Below are 25,984 nucleotides of genomic sequence, written 5' to 3'. Positions count from 1 at the left end.
GACTCAACGCATTACACATTTGTTGGTACGAAGTATTACACATCGTTCTATGTACAATTTATATACGACACTTATCTATGTTTTCAGTACTTGGAACTTGGAAGACAAACTCGACCGACAACACATTCTTCCAACAATACTCTTCACCAAGCTACAGTATCTACACCAGCTTCAAGACAAGAATATATGTAAGCATAATGGTTGTAATACAAAAAAAAGGAAGTATATCAGCAGTAATGATAGTCCTAACAAGTTTGACCATTGTCTTAAAATTAGCATCAAGAAACTTCCAACTATTTCTCATTTGTTTTAACTTTAGGACAACCGTCTTTTACAGACATACTAATCTTACCCTGATTTAAGGTTAAGCACCACTTCTCACCGACAAACAAGCAAAGATTCCGACAATTTGCCTGTTGTCACATCACACAAAGCCAGTGTCGTTAACCTCAACGAGTCGAGCGAATTTATTGCCCCGATTAGTCAAAGGAATTACGTCATAGTCGATGATGTCACTCATATAGTCAGCACTGAATCTGGAGATCGTGGTGTGTCCTTAAACGAATCGATTAGAGCGCCGAAGCTGATCCCTCAAGGCGGACCAATAAATCCAATCCGCTCATCGGCCGACGGTCATCGATCCACGCACTTTGACTACAGAGGAAAAAGTAGCAACGTGCATTCGGGTTGGTCACCGATGGAAATGGGCACAAATCAACCAATTACTGCCCGCGACGCTCGCCGAAGTCAATATCATCCAAACAGAAAAAATTTAAACCAACCCGCACAACAGCCCACATATCACACTCGTTTTGTTCTCCAAGACGCGGAAGAACTGGACCGGGCTTACGCGGAGAGTCAAAAAGATTATCTAATCCGAACCATGACACCCCATACAAAGTACACTGATCACTCCTATGAGCACACGGATCTCAACAAAGATACCGAAGAAACATACGTAATTCGTATGAACAGCAAAAGCAATTACAAGAAACCTAAAAAACAATTAGGAGAGGGTAAGTTTAGGTTATTTTGGGTGTTATCGCAAACAATTCATTTAAATCTCGACACACAGGGCAAGAAACTGGAAGTTATGTGAGTCAACATGCAAAGAATCCCGAAACAATTTGTTTCCAAAACGCGGAGCAAACCTACCACGAGGTGGCAACGATGCATCCTTCAAATGTGGAAAATCAAATATATACGATCGACGATAAACCACACGAAGAAGATCTGCGCACTGTTGTGTCTGACACCGAGGGTAACTATCTCTGTGTGTTTAAAACTGTTGTCTGCTTGATGAACTTATTATTGTTCACCGTTTCCAGCTTACAATCTTCGACAAGAGCTCAACGACTGGTTTGACAAACCACGGGATTATAATGGTCGAAAAAGCGGTTCAGCCTACGCAGAATTTTCCAACGATACAAAAAACTATTAGGCGAACTGCGGTATGTTTTACACTGCTTTTGGACATTAAACAATAGCGACACCTATCATTTTATTGCTTTTATATCACTCTTTTTTTCAATATGTCTGTAACCGAAAATATTTCGTACGTATTTATCCATCGATATTGTGTATAATCGTTGCATGATCATTCACGTCGCTGAAACTGAAAAATGTTTTTCCGCAAAAAAACAAAAAACACGGAAGGAGAAAGCAATCACAATAGGAAGGTAGAGGAAAAGGAAAGTAAATACTGCAGTGAATTACCAACATGCAAGTAAACGTACACTGCATGGCCAACTATGGGTCGTTGCAACCAAGGAGTGTTAAATTCCACCAAATGAACTTTATGGAACATCAGATTTATGATTCTAATAGGTAAAAAGTCAAACCTCACATTAGCGCATGAAAAATATTCCCACACGTACACTTTCTACAAGACAAGGGGATTATTGGGACGACAGAAAAAAATCTTTTGTCGCTCCAGTTATATTGACGTGTGGGGCGTGAATGTTAAGATTGACGTCATAGGCAAGTGTTTGTCAATGCTGTGGGAGTTCGCTTTGTGGGTTATAAACGCAGCGTGCGACCGTGGCGAAGGAATGTTAAACATGAGCAATATTTTACCGCGTTCGTCATTGCCAAATGGTCTGTAACAGTCTCGCGCGGCCTAATTCGCGTCGGGCGGCACGTGAAAATTGTGAGTTTTTAACATAGTTGGTCGGGGTATCTTAGGCTTCCACAGGAAAACCTACAGTTTATCGATCTTGTTGGAAACTTGCGAACACTTTCGGAAGAGCCGCTTGACGTTGCGCAGCATATGTTTGCCGCTTGTGTACCACTCTCTGACGACACTCTCCACGTTTACCATTAGACGATCGTTGACTGGATCTTCATGACCAAGTACCAGGTATTCGTGGTCTGCGCAACAAATCATCATGTAAAAAAACAATGAACATTATCCATGATGTATTTTTGGGTCGGCCACAGCGCGGGCGTATCGCACCCTTACACCAACACGAAAATGACTTGCACTTGATCAAAACACCGACTAAATGTCCTAAAATACGATTAATGAAAACAAAAGTACAACATTTGCTTCAACGGATGGATTTAAATCAATCCTGCTTTTGCGAACGCGGAATAACTGACATTTTAGTGCAATTCTTAATTATATATAGCCTTACGCGACCTGGTAAACAAGTTGTTATTGACTGTCGTCATTCAATGGTCGCAAAAGAGGTATCGCTGTTTGAGAAACGCCCCATATTGACATAACCCCACTTGAAATCGTTGGAATTTTCAACGCATGAAAGATGCGCAGATGTTTAGAGATTGCGTTTCTGGACAAATTACAGTGCACTGTTTTGGCGGACGAACGGAAATGGAAAGTTATTCCATGTTGAGGGGGCTGAGAGAAACCGCCTTGGGAGCGACGCATAAAGATATGCATTTGCTGAAATAAATAGTCTTTACCAATAAAGTATACGACAGAACTTACTGGGTTTAAGTACTGGACAGGTGCATCCCATAATGGTCCACGATTCTGGATAAAGGTTGTCTTTTCCCCGGCGTATTTTCACGCTGTTGTGCTTTATAACTCGTCTGACCGCGACAGGAAGAATTGTGTAAGAAGCCATGTCATGTGCGCTCTTGATACGCACTCGCACAGCTAAACAACACCAACCGACGTGTTTAATAAATTCAATGCAATTACACTGACATCAAACTGTAGTACAAAATATGAGACCCAAAACATTGCCAACAACTAAAAAACACGATCAAGTAAACACACAACATGTGGCTGATTATAAACCTAAAAACACGTTTGTAGATATATGGCTGTGCTTCTTTCATGTCGTAAAATATTTGACCTAGGTGCCTACAAGTAATTGTTTTGGAACCAACTAGGTTCGTCGTGGCCGCAGTTTCAGGGGAATGCGAGAGTGTTTGCTCTCGCTGGTCGAAAACAACAGGAAAAACTTCCCGAGCCGCAAGGCAATATTTACAGACTCGGCTAACAGCCGCATGACGTAAGCGCCTGTCGATCCTTCAAAGTGGAACCAGAACGATGTAAAAAGACTCGCGCGGTTTCGCCTGAGAGGGATCAACTCGAAATCCCTTAAACCGCGGCCGTGAAATTGCCGGTACACCACAAATAACGGTGACTTACCGTAATCGTATTTGCGCTTGCAGAAGCTTTCCATGTCGTCGATCTCCCGCTGTTTACAGTCGCAAGAATCTACACAAGAAAGTCCTGGTGACATAAATGCGATGCACAAGATGTGTTTAATGGCGCTTTCCAAATGTCTTGCGGTTGCGCACAAAGCGTTTGTCGCCCGTCCCCATCTCCTGCGCTCTTCACAAGTCACAAGTGAGAGGTTCGCGAATTTCTGTCCAAAGTATTGTGCGGTTTGTGGCAGCATTGCCTGGGCATTAATTTCAAATTCACTAGAATATTTCACGAGTCAACGACGAATAGTTAATTGCGTTTTTAAATATTATGTAAAACAACCAAAAATTTAAGGGGATACATTTTGAAGTTTTTCTAACTTTTTATTGGTGTTAATTTAATTTATATCGACATACGTTTATTTCTACTGCTGTGAGCCGATGAATGAGCTTGTGCGTAGTTTTCCTCCTCATAGCGCCCACGTAGTATCACTACGTCTTCCCGGTAGCTAGGAGCCATTCGATCCTCCCTGCATTCCGCACAAGGTTTTTCAGCCACACAATCACACAAAATATTATAACTACACGTCACCTGTCAAACTCGTCCAAGTGCGGGTAGTTGTACGATGGGAACACATCATCCGTTACAAACCGAAACTGACAGGCACCCGATTTCTGGAAGATAGAAGGTCATTGAAAAGGTCGTTCACCCGTGAAGCGCAGCATTATTAGAGAGTGATAGCAGTGTTTTTCGTTCGTAGCTCTTGACAGACGTGCGCGACTTACAATATGCCGCTCAAACAACAGGAGTGAATCAAACCTCGATCCGGATCGCGGTCCAACACAAATTAAGGAGCGGCTGGTTTCACACAATTTCATCACAAAGCACACGCGACATTAACGAGTAAAAGTAGCCTCATAGAATGGTTGGCATTTAGCGTTACACGGACAAAGGGGTTAGCACATCTTTAGAAACACTCACCGAGTCACATCGATCGCAGAAGCACTCTTTGCACCCGAAAGGGCCGAAGCCCCAGTAACCATCTAAGCAGCTTCCGCATCTTCTCCCACCCACTCCTGGCTTGCATTGGCACTGTCCTGTGTGATAGTCGCAGGGAAGTCTGCCTGTCGTCGGATCCACGTCGCCATATGTGCCAGTCTCGTCGCATAAACATTCTGCAATATGATGTTCGCTGTTACTAACTGAATGTTATCCAGCGTAAACGCTGCAGGTATTAAAATATAACAAATGTTAAGCATTGATTACGAAACCAAGATCATTGTATTTGAAATTGTTAACACAGAAATATATTGTAAACTTTTCCAGTTATTTTTGTGAACGAACCACGCGCCAAACACCAACCTTCGCACACATCCTGATCGGAAAGCATCGAAGCCCACCTTCTAAAAAACCCGACTTTACATCCGTCGCAATGCCTTCCCGCCGTGTTATGCTGACATGCCTGGCAAACTCCCCCACTCATGTTAAAGCTGGTCAGCCAAACATCGTGATCAAAAGTACATTTGCTCGAGTGTCCGTGGCAGCTGCATCCTAAAATCAGGTTTGTCAACGCTATTCGTAACATCATGAAATAATGAACTTACGTTTGCAAGGATTCGCTGCTCCCGTCTCTCCATTTCCTGGCATCCACGGAGCGTCGTTGTAAAGTGGCATGCATTTATCGCAGTGTACACCGGCGGTATTGTGCTCACAGATACATTTTCCGTGAACCTGCAAACTTGACTTCTTAAATTTCTATCTGTATAACTTTTAATCGAAATGTTTCCTGTGGTATATGAGTGGTACATATAACAAAGGTATAGAGGTAACATAAGGAATACGTTCATTTGACGAAACAACCAACAAAAAACAACTTTGTTAGTGCGATTGGCGGATACCAGAGTGGTATTTAAAGAAACTTAAAAAAACAATAAGATAACATCAAAAGAGGACATGAACTTTTAGATATTTTCTTTACATTTATCGTACTAAACAGGAGGTGATCTGACTGTAAAACTATTTTGGCGCAAAACTATTGTGGCAAATTTACAATTAGGTCCATCTTTCCCAGTTTATTTTGAAACAACATTTGATCCAAAACATGACAATGTGATGATTAATGCAACAGTTACGTCTATTTTCTCCTGGTCTTGTTCTTGACAACAAAGGATATAGAGCTTAAGGGTTTGGCAAAATTGGTGTAATCCAACCTCAAATGTTCGCGTCGCGGATGCTTTACATCAATAAACTTTCAGGCGAACTCGTCCGTGCCCGATGTCAGGGCAACAAATTTAAAAGTAATAGAAGACGATAACCGGCATACAGAAACCACGAGGGTTCTTTTAGTATTATTGTACTATTTAAAGTCCTAAAACGAAACCAGCTGACTTGTGACTTCCTTGTATGGGGACATCAAACACACAAGCGATACATGATTGTTGACACCGATAATACCGTGGTGTGCTCAGGAGTACGAACTAAAAGGGGTAATGCAATGATATCGATCAGTCCAAGGTAAATATTTTTACGCCCCAGTTGAGCATTGAAGACGTCAGGTCTTATATTGTCCGAACATTCCACGTTTTGTGTTCACGTGCCTTCTGTCATGAGCTCCGATATGAAATAGAGGCGTGACTTAGAGCAAATCCCATTAGACCGCACGAACAAATAAACAGATGACTTTGAAGCAAAGCGAGGACTGTCAATCACGTCACTCGGCCGATAAACTCTAATAAATAATTATGACGTCATGATGTAGCTACCTATGGGAGTAATGTGGCGGGGCGCAGATTATCTTGCGATAAGGTAGATTGGGCGATAGACGAGAGATGTGACAGGTATTTTAAAACAAAATGAGGTCCATTGTTCCAAAGTGAGATAACAAGGATACTATTTATATACGTCATGTATCGGCGAGGACTCTCGCGGCACGGGTGGTGGTAAAATTAAAATCAAATGTTCACGTCGTTCAATACCAAAAGAGTTGTTACGGAATGTGCAATAATGTACAAACCTGTTTAGTGTATTTACTATCAGTGTACATAACGAAAGACAATATTATAAACTCACCACGTCTTGCTCGTGATCATCAGGATCACTGCCGTCACTATATAGAGGCACACACGTATCAGCATGACCGTTGCAGAAGCAAGTTCCACGAATAATCAAATCGTAAATGGCGAATGGCGCATGTATAAGTCTGTCGAAATCTTGCACCTCTCTTCGCAAGGAATTTGCGGTAGCATTTAAGCAAAGAGGACAAGACTGTGGAAGCCACATCCGAATTCGGAGGTTGGTGATCTTGAGTAGATGGCGTGCGTGTTCACTGTACGGATTTTCAATTGGCGAAAGCGGATTTAAGACGCGATAAGTAACCTGTGAGAATAAAACGAGCATTAATGACGTATCTAACTGCCGGTTGGATATCGGTGATGGATGGTTCGCAGTCGCAGCTGATCGCTTACACGACGAGACAATATCGCCCTACACAAAGGAGGGTTAGGGATATATCGCTAAACTTATTGGGAAAAAAACGTTGTCAAGGACTTTGAGATGAGATAAGACGTTATGTTGAAATAGGTGTGAGTTATCAATCAGTCAATCGCATGAACGATTCGTTGTGTTGATCTGTGCCATGTAGAACTATAATGGTCCAAACACCTATATCTATAAAAGTGCATGACTGACCAACCTAATTTCTTTCTGTTTCAAATTACTAAGTTTCTGCAAAGAAATATGCCAGCTGTTTCCCATATTCATCTCGCAGGAGTCACAAACATATAGCGAGAATGTCAGTCAAAGAAGTAAAAGCGCTAAGTGAAAAAGCGCAAATCGAAGATTGGCCAAGGTGCCATAGACATTCAACGTAGGCGCGGGACACAAAGACAACCTTTGTGTGAAGCCGCGCAACTCAAGGAATCCGAGGCCCCTTAAAAGTGGGGAACGACGCGATTTGGCCAAAACAAGACCAAAGAAGGAACTCGACGCACGAGCCATCAGAATGTGATGTTTGCAACGTGTTGTGACGAACGCTCTCGGACGCAAAAAGACTTCACTGTGTCTTTTTTCTGTTTAAATCGTTGTTACATTCCGAATGTAACCATGCGTCGTTCGGCTCACATTTCAAACTTCCAAATATGCAGAATCGTCTCAAAACTCATACTTTGCTATGCCGTGATTTGAGGCCGGTTTATGTGGGTACACAAAACTTTGTGTTGTATTCAAAGCTGTCAATTCCACAAGAAGAGGTACAAAATTCACCAAAGTCATAATTAAAGTTCTTGTTTGATTGCAACTGTTATACATGTGAAAATCAGACATATTAATCTGGGCGGCATACAGACGCGCCAGTGGTCTGGCTTGTGCCAACGCACTTTTCATAATCTACGTTATAAAAAAATGTCGAGAAAGAACTACAGACAGTGGCTAGTGTACATAATACGCAGTACACGTCGAACAAGGTTTTGACGTACAAAAACTAAAACCTCTACCTTCGATGGATTTTTACCTATGTATTAAACATTATAGGTGTAGGCCTGTACGCACAGTTTTGCTGGAATGTGACTTTTTGACAAAACGGCTGTAACAGAGCTTTGCGCACAATGTTTATGATAATACCAACATGTGTAACCGCGCTACACGCGATACCGTGATAAGATGTTTTGGCAACTGTGGCTTAGTGCATAAGTGCTGATCACGTAAATATTGACAAATTTGGCAAAAATCGCTGGTGAGTGCACCAAACTTGTTTCCCCATAGGCCATATATATGTTTGTGCAGTGATGATCACGTGCGCAAAACCGCTTCTTGTATGATTTATTTTAACTAAACTATCTCCTTGCACAGTTTGGTGACCCCTGATTTGACAGCAATAAAATTTCTTGGGAGAATTCATTTACCTCTCCTTTGGTGCAAGGCAACGGGTCCGAATACCTGGAGGTGCATGAGGAACCTTTCACATCCGTATCGTCTTCAATTCCAAACACTTCCATGCAGTTTCGGGCATAGTGTTGGTAAACCTTGAAATAGCATAGTAGATGATCAAATCCTTAATCACGTAACTACATTGCTGGAATTTTACAACCAAACCTGGTCATTCTACCAACAGCATCATTATTTTAATCAAGATTATTGAAGTAATTTTGCACCTGCCAGGTGATTCCAAAATCAGAAGACTTTTCCAGTGTCATTGCTCCTGGACGTGGTCCTCGGAATAGCATGATCATGTGAGTGAAATAAAATGTTGTTTCAAGATTAAAATTGAGTGTTACGTCATCCTGTCGTGATGCTGCCTGCCACCACGTGTGCGAGTGCAAAAACGTGGAATCGGTCATAAACGAGCCCGGGTGCTCGTGTCCTCTTACGCCGGCCTTACATCGCCTACATCGCGGTGCCGAGCAGTTATCCACCTTGGGCTCGCAGAAAATTTCGCTTGCAGATTGTCCGCAAGTGCTGCTCGCCAGGATTTGACGGCCGGCCGCCAAATTTCCGACATCACCATGACAACTATATCTTCCGCATTGTTGCGAAGCCGCAATAGACATCAGGAAATAAACTGTAATAATTTAAACGCGAAGTATAATTAGACTGGGTTAATGTAAACAAAGCGACACAATACTGTATATTTTGTATGTGTTTTATTTGTACATTGTTTATACAAAAATGCCCCATGTGTTGATCTGTTTGTGTTTGACGCAACAGCTTCAGGAAGTCTACGCTAACGCATAAACGCCTCGCGAATTTTCAATATCCTCGGCAATATTCGCAGTTCACTAGCGTTCGGCATTACGTAACAAAACACCGTCTTTCAGGTTTGCTGCACCAACAAAGCGCCCTTTGTCCTCTGCGGACGCCCATCACCTTGTTTTTATGAAGACTTACTCAGCAGAGAACTTGTCGGGGTACCCTAGCATTGGGGTCAATCTGGGGTTAACAGCTCACTCAACCCCACATGTGCGGATTTGTGGGTCCGGGCGTTGACGCGCGACCATGTGGCAATTTGGGGTTTGTGAGCGCGTAGGTGCGAAAAGCCTAATGAGGGTTTGTTTGCCGCTGTTGCTCGCAGGCGCGTGACATCGGAATTTGTGCCTCACCGAACCGTGATTGCGGAATCAACACACGGGTTAACAGAACACTGTGTTACCACCTAACAGTCATTTTAATTCTAGTTTTGACATCTCTCCGTGCCTTACCACGTATCCAACGAACAATGTTGCAGTAAACATGCATCCTGATTTGTTTGTCCTTGTGCTTGAAATGGCAAATAAGATTACAGGTCACATCATATTAGTGCAACAAACACTAAAGAGCTGCCTACAAGTTATTACAATGATAATTTTTTTATGTCAAAAGAACGTAAGCAATGTTTAGGAATCACGTCGGCAAAATGTTAACCCGCAAAAATCTGAAATGACCTATTTTTTTTCTTGACCTCATATGAAAATCTAACCCGCAGAAATCTGACATGACACACGTAAAAAACTCAAGGCAAGCGAAAAACACTTCTGATAAGCTGACACTATATTTTTTGACGACCTCAAAATCTTCAACGCAGCTTAACTCACTTGCTCCTTGCAATGATACTATATCGTTGTTCTTGACAAAGAAATGGAGACTGTTGACAACATGACCGAGACAAAACTTCATTTACAAATAGCTCTTTACCGGCACATTGCGGAAAAACAGTCGGCTTACAGACTACCGGATACACTGTACTTCGATATAGTCAAACACAAAATACAAAAATCCATCCATCAGTACACACTTGTTAATCGTCTAGTTAATTTTCTAACCAAATAATTGTTAACCACCAGTCAGTTCAAAAACAGATGTTGGTGCGCAAAACAAAGCACTCGTTTGTTTGTTTTCTTGTACGCCACAGCGCTGATATTAATTTCTTGTTATCGGACTGTTATCGAGGTTAGGACAGTTTAAAATTTTATTAGCACTGCTCACTACATTAAAAAGTTGACTTCTAAATTTTTATAAGCTGCAATGTAGAACTTGTCGGGAATTTACCGCATTAACGAAATTTTACAGATAAATCATCCGATTAAATATTCCTAAATTTACGAGGGAGTTATGTTGCCGATTATTGACTTCCGACTACTGGGAGAAGGTGTTTATTTTGCTTTTTGGTGCTTGCAATTTGTTCAGGACATTTAAATGTAAAGCAGGCCAATTTGGACATTGCACCATACCCAATGGGTTTAAATAATAAGGTGTATTAGATAGATAGCCGTTTGCAAAAGGTGTACGTGTAACGTGTCGATAGATGTTAGGGGTCTTTTCACTAAAACATCACAGCACATTTTATTTATGAATTCTTTGATTGATTATCATAAAACATTTAAAGGTGGCCAGTTAGTGCAATTGGTAGCAATGAAGATTTTTGTTAAATGTTGTGGGATATGATCTTGTTTGTATCAGTTTGCAACTGGATAACACTGAAAGAGAGCTGAAGGTCATAATGCCAGGTTCAGGTTGGATTATACCAGTCAAGGCTAAATATGGAGTTGGTGAGTTTTACCTTTACTATGTAAACTGAAAATGAGATGCAATAAGTTGATTCTGCTTTTCCACAGCTGTTTACAACTATAACCCAAAAGAGAAGCAGCATTTAAAATTGTCTGTTGGCGATACAGTCCACATCATCGAAGAGTGTGATGGTTGGTAAAGAGCTTTCCAGAAAAAAACAGATTACTTAATTTTCATGTGATTTATGTTTTATAGGAAAATGGTATCGAGGAAATCTGATATTGGATCGGAGTGTAAAGGTTTGTATAGTGGCAACCTGTGACCTAAAGATGAACAGTAACTGGTCTGTTGCTAATTACAAACTGCCAATACTTACAGTAGATTTACTTAATTGCATTTGTAATGAAACTCTGATTTTATATTTTTAGGGAGTATTTCCATCAAGCTACATACACTTGAAAGATGCTGTGGTTGAAAAAAGAGGGTAATAGTGTGTGCAGAATGCTTTATTGTGTAGATGCAGTTGCAACTTTTTTTCCTAAATTATTAGACATTGTTTAACAGCTGAATTACTTTTTAAACTGTTTTAGAGCATGAGCATTTTATGGGTCTAACATAAATGTATGTTTTTGTTCATAGGAGAAATGAAAGTGTCGTCTCCACTGATCTTCCCATAGTACAGGAGGTGTCGTATGTTCTGCGGGAATGGGGTGCCTTGTGGAAAAACATGTTTATGGTGTGTATCATGTATAAAACATTTTACCATACCTAAGCATTTTCTAACAGTTTTGTTGGTTTTTAGTCCAATCAAGATGAGCAAATCTTTGCCCATGTTTGCAAAATGATGAGGGAACTGATTCACATGAGACGGCAAGTCATATCTGGTACTCTTCCCGCTGATGAGCTTGCTCGTACTTCTCATCAGATTGCAGACAGGGTTGACTATGGTAATCGTCTTCTTCAGTTAGATTTAAGCATCCGCAGTGAAGAGACATGCACTCCAGCTGACGTGCGTACACTGTCTGCTGTTGAGGTTTTCAAAATGGTAAGTAAGGACTTATCCTTGTGCAAGCATGGCTGATCTCTTACACATGATATTGTTTGTAGCGGTGTACATACATTTTTTAAAACTGTTTAAACTTTCTTTGACAGCATGAAAAGGCGTCCATCAAAGTTGACCGACGTATAGCAGAGGAAAGAATACATAGCGGAAAGGAGTCAACCACAGAAGTAATTCAGGACAACAGAAAGTCGCATGTAGACAGGTTGGATTCTAGTGGTGTTTTTGTTTGTCACTGTTAAAAATAAAAGCATAATTGTTTAAATTTAACAGCTTGTTTGTGATGGTTAAAAACTTTGTATGCCGTATTGGTGAGGATGCAGATGTTTTCATGTCTTTAATGTATGAAGACAAAGAAATTACTCCCATTAGGTAAGATGGTATTTGTCACTAGCACTAAACGCCCTGAACTTAACAATGCTGCTTGTGTGCAGTGAAAACTACTTTGTGCGGTGGGGAAGTCAGGGTCTGCCCAAGAACATAGAAATGCTGAACAACCTCAGGGCAATTTTCACTGTGAGTTTTGATGTAATAATCTGTATGAGATCAGAAATTGTTGTGTTCCATAGTATGTTTAATGTAAATATAAATATAACTATTTTTAGTGAGTTGATGATTTGTGTTTTTAGGATTTAGGAAGTAAAGATTTGCAACGTGAAAAGATCTTTCTTGTGTGCAAAATAGTAAGAATAGGTAATATTTTGGAGTTAATATTCTTGTAGGATTAAGATACATAGCTGAATGTGTTAAACAACAGGTCGTATGGACCTGAAAATGCCAGACAGCAAAAAGATTACACTCGGCTTAAGAAGAGCATTTGGTGCTGCAGTAATGGATATAACATCTATTCTCAAAGGATCGACAGAAAGTGATGAGGAAAAACAACACTTTATTCCATTTATTCAGTAAGTGTGATTTGTACATTGTATTCAAGGTTTATTCTTATGTTATTTTGTTCTGCACAGAGTTTCAGGAGAAAACGAAAGTCTTCAACAGCTTGTGCAAAGAGCAATCAGTTCCCGTGGTGACATCAATCACAAAGGCCAAGGTAGGCTACCGAAATGTGTTGTGTGCTTCAAGCAGCTTAACAAGCTGTGTTTGTTTGTTTTTAAGGCTTGTGGGTGTCACTGAAAATGTTAAATGGTGACCTTAAAACAATTCGTCATGACTTCCCTCATCTTGTTGATCGAACAACAGCAGTTGTTCGCAAAATGGGTTTTCCAGAAATTATTATGCCTGGTGATGTTCGAAATGATCTTTATGTAACCATTATTCAGGTACCACCTATATTTACAATGTAAATATGTATATATTGTTTCAATTTGTTTGGTTATCCCACAATTAAGAAAATGTTTTCTCTATGGTATGGTGATGGTGTGCGTATGTTGCATGGTTTATTGTGACAAATGTAATGTTTTTTTTTTAAATATTTTGTGTAATCTTTTGGCATATGATAATATTGCCTTCTATGATTTACCATTTATTGAAATGCTATTAAGCGTCATTGTATTTCTTGATAAATTACATCCATTTATTGCTGTATGTGTATGCTACATTTTCCAATAATAATCCAAAGCCATCAATAATATAACCACCTGTTTATTTTGTAGGGTGAATTTGAGAAGGGCAGCAAAACTGCTCAGAAAAATGTGGAGGTTACAATGAGTGTGTGCAATGACACGGGTGCTGTTATTCCTGTAAGTGTGTCTACTTAGTACTGTCTTTGTAATTCCTTAGCATTGTATTTCAAATTAAAAACTTATTTTGTGGTTTTAGATTGTAGTTAGTATGGGTTCCGGTGAAGACCCTGAAAATCAATATCGATCTCATATCTACTATCAAAACAAAACACCCAAGTGGATGGAAGTTGTCAAGGTCAATTGTGTTTTGTTGCTGACTTGTAAAATATATAAAACTTACAAGGAAATTTCAACCAGCTATTATTAAAACATACAACTTTTTTGTGTAGGTTCAAATTCCAATTGAGGATTTCTACAATGCACATTTACGCTTCACATTTCGACATCGATCGACAACAGAAAATAAGGACAAAACTGAGCGAGATTTTGGATTATCATTTGCTCGTCTGATGAGAGAAGAAGGTACCACACTACATGATGGCATCCACAACTTAATGGTTTACAAGGTAGATTTCTATGTGTTTCTGACTTCTTAACATTGCTTCTCAGATGATCTATTTTTTTTTTGCTTTGGACATGTTACCTTTAATTATCCAGGTTGAATCTCGAAGGCTGGAACCAAATGATGCCAAGAAATATTTGTCACTGCCTTCCACCAGAGATGAGTGGGAAAGTATGCAGAATTCTATCAAGGGCAAGGGTGGAATGTCACCAACAAGCAGAAACCTCACTTCAAGAGTGGAGGGCTTCACTGCGAGCAAAGACAGTTTTCAGGTTTCGACGCTCGTTTGTTCAACCAAGCTCACCCAGAATGGTGAGACAAGTGACAATTGCGCACTATGCTATTATTTGTCCTAATGTTTGTATTTATAGTTGACTTACTGCGTCTTTTGATGTGGAAGTCTCACCCAACAAAATTGCGAGGTACTCTGGAGTCGATCATGAAAGTGGATGGTGAGGAGGTGGTTAAGGTGTGTATCAGGGTGTCATAAAACTAACTTTTATGGGGATAAATGACCTGTTTCATTTTGACTCGTTGTTTGCAGTTTCTACAAGACACACTTGATGCCCTGTTTAACATTCTGATGGAGAATCCAGAAAATGGAAGTTATGATTCTATGGTGTTTGATGCTCTGGTAACAATCATTCTATTTCACTTGTAAATGTGTGAGCTCTTTTCCAATATGCCTAATGTTTTAAAGATATACATCATCACTTTAATTGCGGAAAAGAAATTCTTCCACTTCCATGCTGTGTTGGACAGCTACATCCTGGAACACTTCAGTGCTACCCTGGCATATGAGTAAGATATATTATTACTCCCGAGATGGCCTTAGTAATATTTTTCATTTTTTCAACAGAAAACTCACCAATGTTCTGGTACAGTATTTGGACAAAGTAAAAATTCCTGAATACAGGGAAAGACTATTAAAGGCCCTGAAGTCTTTGGAATATATATTTAAATTCATCGTCAGATCCCGAATTCTGTTTCAACAGTAAGTGTTTAATTGCAACAATTGTAGGTCATGTATTTTCTTGGTTAGTAACAGTTATTGTTTCAGTTTATTGTGGTTGCCCAAAGTTTTTACAATTAATCATGTGTAGATTTGATGAGAAGGGACGGCAGGCATTTGAACAAGGAGTTTTTCGAGTATTTGAATCCATCAACAAACTCATGAAAATTACTGAGGATTCCATGATTGTATTACAGGTAAAGTCAACTAGCACCTTTCAATGGTGCCTTAAGTTACAATGTTAATCTTTCGTTTATTATCACTCTATATATTCGATGTTTTGTTTGTAAATACCACACTTTAATGGTTGGAAAGCAAGTTGTCTAAGAGGAAGGTTTTTTTATTGTAGGCCACAGCCATGAAATATGTGCCCTCGGTGATTAAGGACGTCGTCACCGTGTTTGAACCAAAACAACTCAGGTAAGTTGTCCGATGCTCCACCTCGGATTAATCACCTACATTCTCTCTCTCTCTGCGAACAACAGCAGCCTACTTAGCTTTACTCCATTCACACATCAGAAAGCGCAGCGGCCGGCACACCAGGAAACGGGCCTATTCAAAATGCAGCGGTCTCTTTCTTTCCATGCTGTTTGCTTTAGCCTGCGGTCATACACTGTGCGTAGGAAAGCTTACTCAGAGACAGAGGCGGCACCCAATTGGACGGCCAGGCGCGTTACGCTCTGGCGGGCCTGTTCAAATACTCTGCCACAGCGCACTGGCCAGACGAGCAAGTGTGGTTCTGGGTGTAGTGTTACCTCTATGTGGCGACATATTCATTGATACGACTCAGCATCCCCCAGCGTTAGGTGGTGTGTAATGGACTTGTGAGATCAGTTTACCGCCAGGCGAGGTTTTTTAATGGAATATAGGCAAGCTTGGGAAGCACTGCGAAACGCCTTGTTTGCTTTGTTGTAGACGCTAAGCCAACGCAGTACCTGAGAAGCGCAGTTGCCGTAAATATCTTTACGACCAAAGTCCTTGAACCTGGTTACGGCCAACTTCGGTAAAAAGGTCGCGTTGTGAAAGGCGGATTGTAAACAGCCATGGAAATGAGACGCAAGCCATCGTTTAGCTTGGTTGAAAAAGTTATACGCAGAACTCCATCTAAGCGAAAGAACCAAGTTTCAGATGAAAATTCTGCCCAAGTTCCAGCAGTTACACCTTCGAAACGAAGACTTAAGCATATCGGCAGCGATTTGGTGAAACGTGTTGAAAACGCAGTTCAGGCAAAGAAGATAGAACATAATCAAAGGTACCAAAGCGATTGTTTAGTTGCATTCATTGTTCTGACGTAGGCAAATGATAATGACTCTTCATAAATGAAGTTATAAATGACCGGCGTATCCTTTTTGTGGCAAACTGTGACGCCAATTTTGTTTTTTTAGCCTGCTGCTGCAAGACTTCATTAAAAACGTACCAACCGAGCGTCTAACGAGGCAGAAAGTTGTGTGTATGCTGGACATTGTGCACAGCGATATATTTAAAATACAAGGTAAACGCTTCTTAGCGGGGTCTTCTAACTAGTTTAAAGGGACGATTACGAAACGACTTGTGCTTGTTGATAGAATGCCGTATTATCCTCTTAAAAATGATGATGCAACACCTCAAAGAACTGCTGGAAAAAGAAGAGGAACTCGAAGTTTGTGTTCGTCTGCTTGGTGACATTCTCACCATGCTGCGTTCCTCGGACGTTGTAAGATAATTTGAAAGCTTTTTATTTAATTGTCATGAGTGAAGTGACTAACAACCTTGCTTTGCTTATAATCCAAGGAATCAAATAAAGGTGATATCCAAGAAGTGACCAACACCCTTTTGCGGACCGTCATTCAGACCGTTATCAAACTAGACCGGCAAAGCAAGCAAGCTGTAAGACAATCTTTCACCTTGTGGTAAAGAAATATGGGTTGATAAAACCGGTTTTTGTGTTTAAGGCTAGTTTTGTCGCTTGCTTGATTTCCATGTTGCGTCAAATGGAGGAATATCATTACGATGCTTACCTGTCCTCCTTTCCCAATAAGTTTGACCTCATGGTAAACATGACCTTGCATTATCATGTGTTGTATTTGGTAATCTAATTCATTTGAAATTTCAATAGGATTTTCTCATGGAAATCTTCTCCATGTTCCAAGACCTTATCGGAAACAACGTTTACCGAGGCGACTGGATAACTATGACGTCACTGCAGAACTCGTGGGTTTTGATCATTTTTTATAAATTGGTTTCTTTACTTTCACCTTATCACGTTTGTTGTTTGAAACAGAACGTTCATGAGGGCGATCAAGTTTTTCACTAAAACTTTGAACAAATCGTTTTTGGACGAAAGTTCGTTCGAGCCACAGGTTTGTAGTTTACATCTGCGTGTTTCTAATTCAATAAAAAATAACAGATCTTCACCTTTTTTCAAGAAAGTTACAGTATTATACAAACCTGAAAGCTTATTTTTTCCAGCTATGGAACAACTTCTTTCATCTGGGCGTCACCTTTCTCACACAAGACGCCTTGCAGATGGAACGATTTTCTCACAACAAGCGACTCAGCATGGTCAAAAAGTAAGACAGCCCCATCAGTTTAACTTGCCGGTGTTTTATTTAACTGAGATTCTTCACGTGACCTGCTGGTAGTTAAGCGTGACTGCTCGACTTTTACGTGAGGATTAAAACTAATTGCCGGCTTGTTTGTTATTTCAGGTATGGCGATCTTCGTTGTGAGATGGGTTTTGAAATCAGAGGCATGTGGTTCAATTTAGGTAAGTTCTGTTCTTTTATCTGTTAAAAGCACGCTATGAACAGCAATGATACAGCTTCTGAATATGTCACTGTGTCCTCCTAATTTGTGCGTATGAAATTTAAATGTGCAAAGCAACATGAACTTCTTTTCATATACAGTTATGTATTTTCGAAATAATCAAGTAATAAATTCAGGTCCGCACAAAATCAAGTTCATCCCCGGCATGGTCGGTCCCATGTTGGAAATGACGCTCGTTCCCGAAGCAGACTTAAGAAAAGCGACCATTCCGATATTCTTCGACATGATGCAGTGCGAATTGCACAGCAGGGGAAACTTTAAAATGGTTTGTTACTTCCTGGTTTGTCCTTTGGATTCCCGCCAACATTTCATTCTTTTACCGTTCTCAATTGTGCGGTGACACATCTTTGTTCACTGTTTTGTAAAACGTAGTTCTACGTTGAATATTTATTCTGCTTTCCATCCTATAGTTTCTGTATTTCCCAACACATAATATTTAATCTTGTTGTCAGTTCGAAAACGAGATGATCACCAAGTTGGACGTGTTGGTTGAAGGGGGGAGAGGAGACCAAGAATATCGAAAGCTTTTCAATGAAATGTAAATATGCTAAACGCCAATTGTCTTTTAATGATGAATATTAAAATGCTAAACTTGTCATTCTTATATAGATACAGGCACGTATAGTCATATTTCCTGATAACAATCTGATTCCTATGGTGCCTTGTGACGTTGTCACTATTGAGTAGTTTAAAGTAAAAGTTTACCGCCGTGCAATTTTTAATAATCTTGCCCTAATACTTACCTTGTTTTCTTGTCCTAATACTTCCCTTGTTTTCTTGCCCTAATACTCCCCTTGTTTTCTTGCCCTAATACTTCCAAGTTTTTTTTTTAATTTAATTATCTGTGGTCTGTTCACGTTGTCAGAATGTCGGAGTGGTGTGGGAAGCATCAATACTTAAGAACGACAGGAGTTGAGTTTGTGAACCTCGTCACCAAACTGCTCGGTCGCTTACTGGACTACCGTGATATTATAAGAGACGAAAACCGCGACAACCGAATGAGCTGCACCGTCAATCTACTGGTGTGTTACACTTTATGTAAAGCGGTTCACCTTTATACTATTTTTCATGTTTTCTTTCCAGTACAATTGCGTATTTAATGGTGATTCCGTTTTCAGAATTTTTACAAGGATATCAACAGACTTGAGATGTACGTTCGTTACCTTTACAAACTCTGCGACCTTCACCTGGAATGTGAGAACTACACGGAAGCCGGCTTCACTCTACTCCAGCACGCCAAGTTGTTAAACGTAAGCTGAAACGAAACTTAACATTCTCCCATTTTGCATAGATGAGACGGACTGCAACATTAATATTGTAACCAAAAATTTTGTGGCAAACTTATCTTTTAGGTTTTGCAATAATGCGCGTCATATTTGTTATGCTACAACCAATTGAATAATCTCCTCAGACTAATCGAATTTCTGCTCTTTATATTGACAAGTATTATTTCCTCGAAACACAATGCCTGTAGAGGTGCTTACATTTGTCAACGCCTATAGACAAACTTTTTCCTCTTCAGTGGTCGGATGAAAAACTTACTGTGACCAACACTCGTTACCGGGATGCCCTGACTCACCGCGAGTTGAAGGAGGCCCTCTATTACGACATAGTTGATCTCTTTAAACGTGGAAAGATGTGGGAAGAGGGAATCAAGTTATGCAAGGAGCTGGCAGTTCAACACGAACAAGAAACATTCAGATACCAACAGTTGTCCGAAATTCTTGTGAGTGTGAAGCGTGTTTGTTGAAGTTGGATGTTGGAATTTAAATTATTGTGGATTCTTCTCCAAACACATTAGAAAATTCCAAAATTCAACCCCTTAAAATATCTATTAATTGTTACGACAAAGCAGATGCTGGCAAGAATTAATGTAAGAACCCCCAGTGGACTTGGACAGTGGCATGCTGTATACATTTTAATATCCGATCCTGCTTGAATCCAATGACATTGGACACAGACCAATAATATTAATCTTCCTATAGATTCGTAATGTTTTGTCTTACGGAACGATCCAGAGGTAAATATTTTTTTATTTTTCAGTTCTATCAAGCCGACTTGTATAAAAACATCACGTCCAGCATGCGACCCGAACCCGAATATTTTTTTGTTGGATATTACGGGCAAGGCTTCCCTACTTTTCTCAGGGTAAGTTCACCCAGTTGCCACGGACAGACAGATTGCATTTAATGTTTTAAAATTTTCACAGAATCGCAAGTTTATTTATCGTGGCAAGGAGTTCGAGCGTTTGACTGATTTTACCACGCGCATTCTTAACCTTCTACCGAGCGCTAAGAAGATGAACAATACGTCACTACCGGGTGATGACGTCCTCAACTCAAATGGAATGTGTATCCTCTTTTACTTAACTCATTTACAGCGGTTACAAGTTTCAGATAATCTCTTACATATTTGTAAAAATACGATTTGATATCCCTGTACGATTTGATAAGTAGTAATTAACGTTTCTTAACACAAATTTTCTGCACCGTAAAAGACGTTCAAATGTACAAAGTTAATCCATTGATGGAGGAACCTTCACATTTCAAGGGAAAACTAGTGGACGACCAAATTTTAAGGTTGACATTATGTATTTGTATTAAACGTATGTGTATGTGTATGAAGTCTCTCGTAATAGTCGTTATACACCTTTAATTTCACTTTTAATATTAAATTACTGACCTGGTGTGTTTATTTGTCACCAGTTTTTACAAAGTAAACGACGTTCAGCGTTTCACTTATTCCAAGCCATTCAGAAAAGGAGCCAAAAACAAAGACAACGAGTTTGCGGTAAGTACAACTTCAACCCAAATAAGTTTGCTGGAATAGCTTCTCAAGTATATCGCATCATATCAATACACGTGCGACCAAACCCTTGACATTGCCTATAATATTTACAAGCAATTAGCGCATATTGTCCTGCGAACAGATAGGGGCTGCTTGGCAAAGCAGAAACCTCGGTTTTTTAGTCAGAAACGTGTTCATTACTAAAATGCATTCTTATTGTGCCGAAAACTTTTTCTTCACAGAACATAATCGCATGATATTGACTTGTAAAACAGAACGCTATAAAGTAATGGGTGTAGGAACTGAATGTACTAAAATAGTTTTGTTGTAAACTTTGTAGTTTCGTGGTTTACTCAATCTTAAAAGCCTTTTATTTATTGTTTCTAATGTTCTTATTACAGAGCATGTGGATTCAACGCTTCACCTTCACTACCTGTTTTAAGCTACCCGGAATCCTCCGTTGGTTTGAAATCAACCACCTCACTACGGTATGAGTTTCCACCTGTTTCCTGACCACGCGTTTGCAGCACTACGTCTTTACATGTTCGGCCCACCAAGTTTTCCTCAAAATTTAAGTTTTGTGCCCTCATGTGTAAAAAATGGTCGTTAATGGGTAATGGTCACTGAGGGTCAAGTTAAAATAATTTTTCCGGAAACATCTTGTATTTTATAAGTGATTTCTATTGATAATTTTTACAGAAAGAATTGAGTCCATTGGAGAACGCAGTCGAAACGATGGAGACGAGCAATGCTGAGTTAAGACAACTTGTGATGAAATACATCCGCAATCCCTCCGAACCCATCAACCCTCTCTCCATGAAACTGAATGGAACGGTCGACCCCCGGGTCATGGGCGGTTTTTCCAACTATGAAAAGGTGATTAATGCGTAGAAATCATTTATATGATCGGTTGAAAGTAGGGGTGTTATATGGCTACTGAACTGTGCGGGTGGAAATGTTGTGGCGAACGATAAAATTTGTTTCGTAAAACCTAGGCTGCAATGCCTGGGCTGCCAAGCCTGCAAACCTAATGATCGCGATACGATAGCTGTGATCGCCAAGCAAGGACCTGCGCAGTGGGGTGATCCTGCCAATCATGCCATTGCATAAAATATTACTGCGTTATCTGATACGGTGGTAGAGATCCCCTACGTATATGTGAAGGTAGCCTGGCAAGTTGTGCGCTGGCGCACCAGTGTACGTTGGCCACAGTATACCCCGTGAAACCACTGAGCTCCTGTAGCTCAGTTGGTAGAGCGTTGGGCCTGGTTAGCCCAGGGTCGTGAGTTCAAACCTCACCGGGAGCTTGATTTTTCAAATCTTGCTCCGACTGGTCAGGAAAAAGTGGCTGATCCAGCTAGGCTGCAATGCCTGGTCTGCCAAGCCTGCAAACCTAATGGTTTCGTAAAACCTTTTATTTCTTGACGAGATTGAGCTGACGACCAAGACAACTGTTATTCTTTATGTTTCTATTCTTCATTGATTTGATTGTTTCTTTAGTCGAGATCGGAAATACTTGCCTAACTAACGGTGACTTAACTGTCACGTAAGGTTTTACAAACTGCCTATTTTTTCACAGGCGTTTTTCGTTGACTCTTACATGAAGGAAAACATTGACCAGCACGGACAAATCGCAACGCTCAAAGACCTCATTGCTTTGCAGGTAGATTTTAACTATTTACTGACTTGTGGTGAAAACAACTAATTTAGTACTAAGCTGAATACGATTGTTTTATAACACGTTACACGTACCTGTAGATTCCATTGCTGGAAGAGGGATTACGTTTGCATAACGAACTTGCGCCCTCTGCATTAAGACCTTTCCACGACAACATGGAGAGTTGCTTCCACGATCTCAAGGCAAACGTGGAGAAAAATTATGGCAAGAAGGTGTGTGTCTGGGTGCTGACAAAAAAGCGCATTTCTCTTACTTTCTGCGCGAATTACATTAAAGTCGTCAACTCTACCTCACCGTAATGTGTGAAAACTTAAGTACGAATGCTATTTGTGTTTTCCGTACTTGTGAAAGTACGTTGAAATGCAGACATTGCATACTGTTTCGACCTGTGCAGTTGGTAGCTCACGGATCATGAGCTTAATTGCTTGCCAGAAATGTGGATTAGTTTCCTATTATTTCGCAGCCACCATTCAATGTTGGAGGTGCGGTTCGACGTTCATCTCCGCAACGTTTGAGAAACATCCAACAACCTCGACCCGAATCAATTCTTTCCATACATTCCGCTGCCTCCGACCATTCTTCCCCCAGCAGAGAACAGTAAGTAGTTTTTTGTATACAGCACTTTTTTTAGCAAGCCTTTTCCAATGTTTTGGCCAATATAATGTAACGGACTTGTATAAACTGTGAGATGGCTAAAACAATATTCGCAATATGGGACGTTTGCATGGATATTTTCTTTCGTTAATAAAATGAAGTGATTTTAAATCAATATATTCGAACAGTACTCCGCCCGAAGTTCCAGTCAAAAAGCGAGGGAGCAACACCCCAGTAGGGCGTTCCACCTCAATGGCTATCCCCGGTGACCGGTCAAGCATGGCAAACCGGAGAAGCAAAACATCGGAGTGGTTCGTTGCATTCGGTTCCAACAACTCGCTTGACAAGACGTCAGTGACGTCAGCCACCAGTGGTACTGGCAACGGCACAGTGGAACTTCGTGAGGAGGTTGGTTTCATAATGTCAGATAAATTTTTGTTATGGTGTTTATTTAGCAGATCTTTAATATCGGGTCAATATACTTCGTATCTGTTTGAGTAAAATCACAACTGAATTTTTTTTCCAGTTAACCCCACAGCGTCCGAGAAGACCTAAGAGTTCAGTGGGAGTGCCAGCAACCTTGCCATCCAAACACCCTCCCACACGTAAGTAACACCACGTTGTATTACGCGAATATAAACCAAACGTTGAGCGTTGTTGGACTTCGCCCCTTCTTATGTGCACCAAACTCTGCCGAACTGCAAAGTTGACGAATCGCAGGTCGTTGGCCCGGAGCTTTATTGTTTCAATGTTTTCCGCAGCAACGCACCAGGTCAAAGGTCATCAGCCCCCTCCCTTACCCGCAAAACAGTTTAGCGACTACGGAAATCTACCTGGTGACGAAGCACCTCGTGAGTCTGTTCCCCTCTCCCCCATACCAGCGAACAAGAAGGTACTGAATGAAAAAAAACGTTACCACTATTGTTCACAAATAAAACTGCATGTGATAAGCAATTGCCTTCGTTAAAGTGAATATCTTTCCTGCGGCAATCAGTTTTTATGGTGAAACAAACATGTACAGGTACGAGCAAATAATTAGCGATCTGCTGTCATTTACGCGTAAATCATTCAGCATTGCAACCGTATTGCCCACGTAATGCTGTGACTGCCACTCGTGCTGATTCACTTCCTTCGTCAAATGTTTACGTCAAATATTTACCAGTCAGGGTTACTAACTTCTATAACCTTCGCTTTTTGCAGCCGCCGCCCCCGCTGCCTGTAAAGAGAGACTCTCACCCCACCGGAAGGCCTTTCTCGCCGCCCAAAAAGCCATCACGTCCCGCTAAATCACCGTAGCAAACACCAAGACCCGATGTTATCGGTTCTTCAACTCGCATGTGTAGTTTTCGGACCAGAAGAAAAAACGAACGCAAACGATTGAATTAAATTTACTGCTTGTATTTGTAGCTTGGGAAAAATTAAAGTATCGTTAGCGTTCGTTTTTGCCGCTGTAGTCATCGTTACTTTAGTGATACCCGGAGTTTTAATTGCGCGAGTGTTGCTTTAGAGTTACTGCGTCGTCGCCATGTTGTGCTAACCCTTGTTTCCCAGCGCCATGGGAATGCAATATACAATGCTCTGTACGCGCCCCTGTCGCTTCGTGTCGTTCCATGCACTTACTGCTCGCCCCATCTTCGTCTCCCGCGTGCATTCCTTGCGTTGTATCCTTCGCGTAATCCAGAAAGCCTTGACAGTTGTAGTGTGCGTTACCACTGCGTATATCTCGCCCTGTCGTGTCGCTCCAGCCAAGCACCACAGGCGTCATTTTTTTGTTTTTCCTCGGTACTCAGTTCATCCACAAGGTTGTCTGCGTGCAATACATATCTCGGCCGCACATTCCCTCGTAACAAGAATTTTTTGCCGCATTTACCGCCTTAGAAACAGTCCTGCAGATGCAGTGCGCGAACGCGACCAAAACACTATTTGTTCGAGACCAAAAGTTTTTATGTACTGCCCCCTAAAACCTTTGCTGTCGCCTCAATTAACCGCGAGTGTCTTTCCATTAACCCCAACACCTTCGTGACGACAAATTTTTTAATTCGCCGCTTCATCAATTTACCAAATCACAATCTCCCGAGCACTTACAATTTATCGCATCGTCTGCCAACTTCGTGCAGTGGAAACAATTTTTCGCCGTTCGTGTTTGTTGGAATGAAAAAACGACGTTTTTACAGCTTGTCACTGTTTTTGCCGTTTTAAAAGAGTTTTTCACTTCACTTGTGGCGGTGTGAAGGCCTCTGTCAATTATAAACGTATATTAACAAGAGTTAAGTCTTTGAATTGGTTTGTGTTGTTTTGTTGAGGCAAGCATGGTTTGCCAATCAAGTAACCATTTGGACGGACTTGGGCTTGTGAGATCTGAAACATAAATTCCATGTCGATCCTATACATTACACCAAATCTACATACAACTTTTTTGACACTCAAAAGTTGTAATCAAGAAAAAACACATTTTTTATACTTTATTTAAACATATATTCATTGCAGATATTGAAAGGATGGACGTTGTTGTAAGGAGCAAAATCCATTTTAAATTGACAACAAATAATTTCATCCACGGTCTTGTGTGGTTGTTGACGTTTAAAACCAAAACCATTCGCATTTCTAGCGGCGTTTATTGAAAAACCGAGAATGGGATGATTAATTATGCAGTGTCAACACCACGCAAAGGAAGATGTAGAATCAAAACAACAGCGGTATGAAACATTGATCACATTTTGTTTACATTTTTATCGGCAATCTCGCATTTGCACGTGAAATTCACTTTTTCGTGTGTTGCATTATTATTACCAAAACATAATAAACATA

The 25,984-nt window shown here is 40.6% G+C and overlaps 2 protein-coding genes across 2 annotated transcripts; one reads left to right on the top strand and one right to left on the bottom strand.

Annotated features, from left to right (window-relative positions):
• Positions 1–1,484: 1,484 nt before the first annotated feature.
• Positions 1,485–10,150, bottom strand: LOC145902433 (netrin-4-like). The gene is made up of 12 exons (XM_082990397.1): positions 9,814–10,150; positions 8,770–9,176; positions 8,521–8,640; positions 6,692–6,997; positions 5,227–5,353; positions 4,985–5,173; positions 4,604–4,797; positions 4,214–4,296; positions 4,039–4,151; positions 3,623–3,691; positions 2,951–3,121; positions 1,485–2,370 (listed from the first exon to the last, which is right to left on the bottom strand). The coding sequence occupies exons 1-12, from the start codon at positions 9,848–9,850 to the stop codon at positions 2,201–2,203; spliced, it is 1,986 nt and encodes a 661-aa protein (XP_082846523.1). The 5' UTR covers positions 9,851–10,150; the 3' UTR covers positions 1,485–2,200.
• An 829-nt stretch (positions 10,151–10,979) lies between these two features.
• LOC145902424 (dedicator of cytokinesis protein 1-like) lies at positions 10,980–25,470 on the top strand. Its single transcript, XM_082990384.1, has 49 exons — positions 10,980–11,139; positions 11,206–11,289; positions 11,354–11,397; positions 11,527–11,582; positions 11,738–11,834; positions 11,901–12,143; positions 12,251–12,363; positions 12,432–12,530; positions 12,593–12,674; positions 12,788–12,851; positions 12,916–13,063; positions 13,124–13,206; positions 13,272–13,435; positions 13,769–13,855; positions 13,935–14,033; positions 14,128–14,304; positions 14,396–14,612; positions 14,672–14,769; positions 14,845–14,934; positions 15,001–15,101; positions 15,160–15,294; positions 15,404–15,509; positions 15,662–15,732; positions 16,698–16,804; positions 16,878–17,005; positions 17,083–17,178; positions 17,244–17,342; positions 17,408–17,502; positions 17,573–17,651; positions 17,761–17,861; positions 18,000–18,058; positions 18,234–18,382; positions 18,570–18,655; positions 18,983–19,139; positions 19,236–19,367; positions 19,640–19,843; positions 20,161–20,265; positions 20,327–20,468; positions 20,615–20,696; positions 20,823–20,907; positions 21,306–21,392; positions 21,604–21,780; positions 22,484–22,567; positions 22,663–22,794; positions 23,046–23,179; positions 23,365–23,584; positions 23,703–23,781; positions 23,938–24,068; positions 24,377–25,470. The coding sequence occupies exons 1-49, from the start codon at positions 11,091–11,093 to the stop codon at positions 24,470–24,472; spliced, it is 5,553 nt and encodes a 1,850-aa protein (XP_082846510.1). The 5' UTR covers positions 10,980–11,090; the 3' UTR covers positions 24,473–25,470.
• Positions 25,471–25,984: the final 514 nt, after the last annotated feature.

This window comes from Ascidia mentula, chromosome 1 (genome assembly GCF_947561715.1).
Source record: "Ascidia mentula chromosome 1, kaAscMent1.1, whole genome shotgun sequence".
NCBI classification, from domain to species: domain Eukaryota; kingdom Metazoa; phylum Chordata; class Ascidiacea; order Phlebobranchia; family Ascidiidae; genus Ascidia; species Ascidia mentula.
The sequence above is the reverse complement of the archived record's forward strand: the minus strand, read 5'-3'. Positions and strand labels throughout refer to the sequence as shown.

Coding starts and splice junctions, on each gene's coding strand:
- LOC145902424 (XM_082990384.1), top strand. CDS start 11,091: ATGCCAGGTTCAGGTTGGATTATACCAGTCAAGGCTAAATATGGAGTT. Junction 15,295..15,403: donor TCCCGAATTCTGTTTCAACA/GTAAGTGTTTAA, acceptor AATCATGTGTAG/ATTTGATGAGAAGGGACGGC. Junction 16,805..16,877: donor CGATATATTTAAAATACAAG/GTAAACGCTTCT, acceptor GCTTGTTGATAG/AATGCCGTATTATCCTCTTA.
- LOC145902433 (XM_082990397.1), bottom strand. CDS start 9,850: ATGCATGTTTACTGCAACATTGTTCGTTGGATACGTG. Junction 5,174..5,226: donor AGCAGCGAATCCTTGCAAAC/GTAAGTTCATTA, acceptor ACCTGATTTTAG/GATGCAGCTGCCACGGACAC. Junction 4,297..4,603: donor TCTGCGATCGATGTGACTCG/GTGAGTGTTTCT, acceptor TCTATCTTCCAG/AAATCGGGTGCCTGTCAGTT.